The sequence below is a fragment of the Elephantulus edwardii genome, unplaced genomic scaffold (genome assembly GCF_000299155.1).
Source record: "Elephantulus edwardii isolate Elephantulus edwardi_28Jun2011 unplaced genomic scaffold, EleEdw1.0 scaffold00087, whole genome shotgun sequence".
NCBI classification, from domain to species: domain Eukaryota; kingdom Metazoa; phylum Chordata; class Mammalia; order Macroscelidea; family Macroscelididae; genus Elephantulus; species Elephantulus edwardii.
The window spans coordinates 7,562,377-7,569,063 of record NW_006399837.1 but is presented as its reverse complement, the minus strand read 5'-3'; the positions used below and the strand labels follow the sequence as shown (position 1 = coordinate 7,569,063).

Genomic DNA, 6,687 nt, shown 5'->3' with positions numbered 1-6,687 from the left:
AAGGAAGGAAGGAAGGAAGGAAGGAAGGAAGGAAGGAAGGAAGGAAGGAAGGAGAAACAAAGGGTGAGGAAGAGCAAGGGAAGGAAGGAAGAGGAAATGTAAGACACTCTACCCACAAGGACTTTCAGAAGTTGAGTGGAACATTCTCGATTTCTAAATATCAAGCCCCATTACTCACTAACCAGCCCCCCCACCTCCCTCAAAAAAGAAAAAAATAATAGTCCATGTAAAAAATTGGTGCAGCCAAAGACAGATCAGTATTCCAGCCCACAGTGTTTTTATTTGCACCTTGTTGTTGTTGTTGTGTACTGTTGAGTTGGAATCGACCCACAACTGACCCTCTGGTGGGTTTTCAGAGGCAGTGAATCACATGGGAGGAAATTGCCCTTCTTCTTGTGTGTGTGTGTGTGTGTGTGTGTGTGTGTGTGTGTGTGTAAAGTTTTAGAATTATATATAATTCTAATATTGGATAATAGATTGGTGAAATGAATATGGGACTTCTCATTATACTTTTAGTATGTCCTTGTGAGTCTACAATTAATTAAAAACAAAGTTTTAAAAACTATTATTGCACAAGTTGCAGAACTCTTCAAGACTGCCCACCGTTCTAACAGAAAGCTGCCCTAGTCCCCTTGGTTTTGTTCATGTCCACTGTTACAGCAGAAAGCTGTGCTTTTTACTCTCTTGGTCATTTTAATAGTCTTGGATACGATGGTATCATCCCATTTACCTGGTCAGATGCCCCAAAATCAGAGATATGTCCCTTAATTTGTGCCATTCCTCAAAAAAGCATGAGTCCTCTAATTTTCAAAATAAAAGTCAACAATTTTTCCAGGAATTTCAAAGTCCATAAGTTTTCCATTTTAAAATTTGCCTTAGTCCATAACCTGTCACATCAGATGCATCAGAAAAGCTAAAAGCTGTGGTTATCTTTCCAGATAGGATTTCTTCCACATTTTCTACATCCAAGAGTTACTCAAATCACTAAAAGTCACTATGTCTTACTCTTTCAACTACAGAGGAAATAAAGAAATCTTTTTCTTTCTTATCATTGTTGTTGAGAACTGTAGAGTTGGAACCAACCCATAGCTGACCCTCTGGGATAGGTTTTCAGAGGCAGTTAATTCTATGAAATAGTTCAGGTTTAGGGTATTCTACATACGAGAGTAGTTTTCTAAAATTGCTTGAAACCTAGTACTAATTATTTGGTCGAATGCTAACCTATGAAATGAATATTCTATTCTTCCCAAAGAGTTTCTAAGTTTATTTCAAGCGATAGATGAGAAAGGGGGAGTTATGAGATTTTAAAATTATTTCCTGGCTGACATATTTCACCATTTAGTTTTATATTCACCCTGAAAGCTTGTATTTACAATTTGAATTTTTTAGCAAACACTCATGCCATTTGTATCTTTGTCTTTAAAACTAACTTATGACAATTAGACAACTAGTGGCTGTCTCCTTGATTTCTTCTTTATCCAGGTCCTCCCAACCACCATTTCCCCTTCATTTTCTTACCACAATGTTGGAATTATTCTTTGTATTCTCAAAAGTAATCACACCCATAGTCACCAAATTTTCAAGAAAAAAGGTTCGACTCATGTTGGAATCCTGCTGAACAGGGGTGCATAACCTGAAGGAAAGCAAACAACAGAATATCAGTGAAGTTCTATTTCAACTTGAACATCGGAATTTAAGTGTAGAAAATAGTTCCACATGGGTGAATCTGAGATATCCTCATAACATTTATACTGTGGGATGAAAAATAAGCTGACTCCTTTTAAGTGTTTCAAACACGAAACACAAGAAGAACTTCCAAATAAGAAGATCATTTTTATCAGGACCAGGCAGGGCTTCTTGTACGTTGGCTAACTGTGGTCAATTCAGCTTGAATGGGCCTAAGAACAACATGAATGGGAGCCAACTCCATGGCATCAAACAACAACAACAAACTTTTCAGAAGTATGAATAATTAATATAAGTATAAATAGAAAATAAAGGTAAACATAAATGTAAACATAAAAATAAATATAAATATATACATAGTAGTTGTAGTAATAACTATGGAGTCAGAACTGACTGGAAGCTGACCCTCTAACAGGTTTTCAGAGACAGGAAGTCACAGCGGAAGAGACTGCCCATCTTTTTCTCATGAAACAGCTGGTGGCAGCTCAATTCCTTACCATAAGCTACTCTGCATATTGTTGTTGTTAGGTGTCGTCCTATTCTGGACCATCCTCACAATCTCTGACACACTTGAGCCCATTGCTACAGTCAACGTGCCAATCTGCCTGGCTAAGAGTCTTCCTCTCTTCCAACACCCCTTCTCCACGTTCCCAAGCACGATGTCTCTCTCCAATGAATAGCCTCTCCTAGCAGCACGCCCAAAATATGTAAGACTGAGCTTCAAAATCCTTGCCTCCAAGGAGCAATCCAATTTTACCCTCTCTAGGATGTGTGTATGTTTATATAGAGAGAGAGCTATAGTGGTATATCTATCTATCTATCTATCTATCTATCTATCTATCTATCTATCTATATCTATCTATCTATCTATCATCTATCTATCTATCTCTATCTATAAAAATAAAAATAAAAATGAAAATATAAATATAACTATAAATATAAATATTATATATAAACATTATACATACAAATATTTTATTTATATCTATATATAGAGAGAGAGAGAGAAAGAGAGAGCTCTAGTGGCCAAGAGGTAAGAAGCTGTGCTGCATTCCCAAAGGCTTTCACTTTCACCAGCTGCTCTGCCAAGGATGGGCAATCTCTTCTGTGCACTTGACTGTCTCTGAAAACCTGCCAGAGAGTCAGCTACAGTCAGTCAGTTATGGCTATTCAAATATTAAACAACAAATATTTACTTATTCAATACAAAAAATCTAAATGAAAACATTTTACTTTGCCCTTGAAATGAACCCACCCACCACCTGTCCCATGGGAGAAAGATGGGTAATCCCTTTCCCATGTGATTTACTGCATCTGAAAACCCACTGGAGGGTCAGCTGCAGGTCAGATCAGGCCAAGAGTACTTAGACAATGACAAGAAGGTGAACACTAACCTGAGGGAGGTACTGAGTCCTTAGGATAAACCAACACAAGACATAAAGGCAACATTGCCCCTGGGATAAAGTTAGGCAAGAAGGAAAGGAGAGGATTAACAGACGAACCGAAACAAAAACAACAAAGAAATAACAAAAAGAGCAAAGAGATGATGAAGGGACTGTAATCCACGTCACAAAATCTGCACAAAGGGTTGGACAGAATAGAAATCTGCTCGGCAAACTTGCACTCAAATCCCAAGCAAACTTTAAATAAATAAATTGTTTTAAATATCTCTCACCTAAGATCATGAGACTTAATGTTCACTGAAATCCTATCAGTATAAATTCAACTATCTATCAGACTACACTTAGGCAGGGCACTCAGGTGGCATAGTCTGCAGGGAGTTGTCCTATTTAAACAAAGGCTGCAATGTCTCTGGTAATTCAAATCCAACAGCAACTCCAAAGGAGAAAGAGAGCTAATCTCCTGCCTTGAGATTTACAGCCTCTGAAAACCCCTGGAGGGTGAGCGGTGAGCTAGCCACAAGTGCAGGTGAGGAGTAAGTGAGCGACTCTATCTAGGCACAGTCCCTCTCACACGCAGGCCAATCCACTTACTTGAAGTCAGCTTGGAGTGAGCTGTAGTATTCCTGACGCTGTAGTTTCTCAGCCACCATATTGACAGCCTCGTTTAATGCTTTCGCACAATAGGGATTATGTTCATTCAAAGTTCCATAAACTACTTCAAAATATCCTAGGAATTGAAAAACAGGGGGAACACATCTATTGAGGCTAGAAGAAAGTGGAACAGGTACAATGAATGAGTATCTATTTGCCTTTGAAAATGTCAAATATTAAAGGACTTTTTACTAGAATCTCTCTCTTTTGAGGGTAAAGATAAGTAGCAACGACTTGTCTTTGTTTTTGCATCAAAGATTTGATTGGTTCAAACGTTTATACTTTAAATCATTCTAACAGGGAAAAAGTATACGGAGGGCCAAGTTGCCAATCAAGACAACTCATCCACCCAGGAAAATCTTAATGTTATCTGTTATAAATGGTTTATTATAAATTAGGAAGTAGTAAGGCAAATCGATAAATAACTTCAAATTTTTTCCTTCAAATATACAGTGTTTTTGTCCTATAGAAACAAAGATAATGGTATTTTCTTCAGATCACAAAGTAACAGCAAGGGTTCTCATCATTTCTACTTCTTAGCAAGTTACTCTGTTTCAGATGTTGTTGCTGTTGTGAAATCCCATTTACTGGATTCTGCCTCCGAAGAAACAGCAGACAGACGCCGCTATGTCATGCTCTGTCCTCGCCTCCACTGCTGTGTTTGAAGGAACAATTTCAGAAGCTGTGGCAATGCATCACCTTGAGATTTGTCCTCACTGCTGTCAGCTATCTACTTTACCAAGCATGACGTTCTTCTCCAGGGACTGGTCCCCCTGATAACATGACTATATTGTTGTTATTGTGTACCACAGAGTCGGAACCAGCCCAATAGCTGACCCTCCAGCAGGTTTTCAGAGGCAATTGTTTGCATGGGAGGAGATTGCCTATTCTTCTCCCATGGAGTAGCTGGTGGCCTCAAACTCTGCACCTTTGAGATTGCAGCCCAGCTTCTTTTCACTAGGATGCCACAGCTCCTAGGCAAAGTCTCATCATCCTCCTTTCTAAGGTTCATTCTGACTACACTTCCTAGAGAAAGTTCTTGTCGATGTTCTAAAACAGAGAACATTGTGTATCCAATAATCTTTCACAAAAACATAATTCAAAGGCATCTGTTCTTCTAAGATATCCTTTAAATGTCCAGCTTTCACATATTTATGAAGACTTTGAAAAATACCACAGCTCAGGTCAGGTTTACCTTTGTCTTTCAACTGGTTTCTTCTTGACCCTTTAGAGGGGTCTTTTACAATAGATTTTCTCAGTGCAGAAATCCTTTTGATTTCTCAGCTGCTGTTTCCATGAAAGTTTTGGATCCAAATAAAATGAAAACCATTATTGTAGGATGAGTAAGAGGATCCAAAGGGAAGCAGATGGGTGAGGACGTGCAAGGCGGGGTGGTGGGAGGTGTGATTAATCATGGGGTTGTACAATTTGATGGGGTGCTGAGGGAAACGGGAAGGATGTGGTGTGAAAAACAATGTATTTTAATTTTGTAAATAAACTAGTATAAAAGAATAAATTCATTAAAAAAAATGAAGACTTTAACAACTTCAGTGGTTCCTGTTTATCATGATGTTGGTCCAGTTGTGAGGAGGCTTGTTTCCTTAATGTTTAAGTATGATATCCGTTAGTTAATGCTGAAGCAAGGTTATGTTGTCTGCTTATTCAACTCTGGTGCTTTGTTCTTCATGTAGTCTTGCTTCTTGTATTATTTGTTCAATATACAGATTTTGTAAATACGGTGAAAGGATACAACCTTGGCAGACACTTTTCCTTCTATTAAACAAACAGTATTCCCTTGTTCTGTTTGAAGGACTGTTTTTAGTATATGTACAGGTTTCATGCAAATATTAAGTATTCCTGAATTCCTGTCTTTGCCATGTCATCATCCATCATCCATTACTACTCACATTAACCAATGCTTTTCTAAAGTCAATGAAACAGAGAAAGTACTTCCTTGTATTGAATGTTCTCAATAACAATCTGACACCACCAATGATAGTCCTTTTTGCTGTGTGTTTCTGACTCCACCTTGAATTCATGGAAATTATATGTTGATATAGCACTGCACTGCTTACTTTTTAAATATCACCAGCAACATTTCCTCTGATGATATTACTAAGACTGCTCAATAATTCTTCATTTTTTGCTTTCCCTTTCTACAGTACTAGCACAAATGTAACTCTCTTTTTTCTCTTTCTCTTTTCTTGTCATTTTACCTTTAATATAAAATTGGCCTAGCAGGGAACATTTATTTTTAAAAAAATCACAAAAACCAAATCCACCCAATTTAGAGATGATATTCAGTAAAAACTATGTAACATATTTTAAAATAGTGTGATTATAAAAATAAATAGTGTGTGACTAGTAAAATGTGGCCCAGTTTTTTAAGATACAAAGAAATATGATCATAAAAAAAGTACAAAGCTTACTGGCCAATTGTAGAGATGTAAATATCAATATTAAGAATCAAGTGAAAAAGACTCAGCTGTAGGTAGAATAAGAATGTCTTGTGGATACCAATCATAAAAGGTGGAAAACAGACTAAAATAGAATTTAGTGACCCTCTGTTATAGCCAAAGATTTTTATGTACTATTGACATTATCTATATATGCACATTTATATACACACACACACATGTTGTTGTTGTTGTTGTTATGTGTTGTCAAGTCGTTTGCGACTCATAGCGACCCTATGTACAACAGCCCTAAACCCTGCTCTATCCTGTGCCAATCACATTGCCTCTGACACATCCATCCCGATGTAAATATGTATGTTTTTGTTGATGATGATGATGATTGCTGTTGAATCGAGCACAAGTCATAGAGACCCTATGAACAAAAGGCCTGAAGCCTTTCTATAACTATTGACATTTATCAAAGTTCATAGAGTTTCCAGAGGTATGTTGTTTAGGAAGTGGATGCCACTTCTGCTTCCAAATATATATAT

The 6,687-nt window shown here is 37.4% G+C and overlaps 1 protein-coding gene across 1 annotated transcript in view; it reads right to left on the bottom strand.

Moving 5' to 3' along the window:
* LOC102874598 (putative serine protease K12H4.7-like) overlaps nucleotides 1-6,687 on the bottom strand; it is a 23,671-nt gene that overhangs the window by 12,308 nt on the left and 4,676 nt on the right. The window contains exons 4-5 of the mRNA XM_006890319.1: nucleotides 3,681-3,816; nucleotides 1,519-1,633 (exon numbers count right to left, since the gene is read on the bottom strand). Of these exons, the coding sequence (XP_006890381.1) occupies nucleotides 1,519-1,633; nucleotides 3,681-3,816 (251 nt within the window). The remainder of the gene's footprint in view (nucleotides 1-1,518; nucleotides 1,634-3,680; nucleotides 3,817-6,687) is intronic.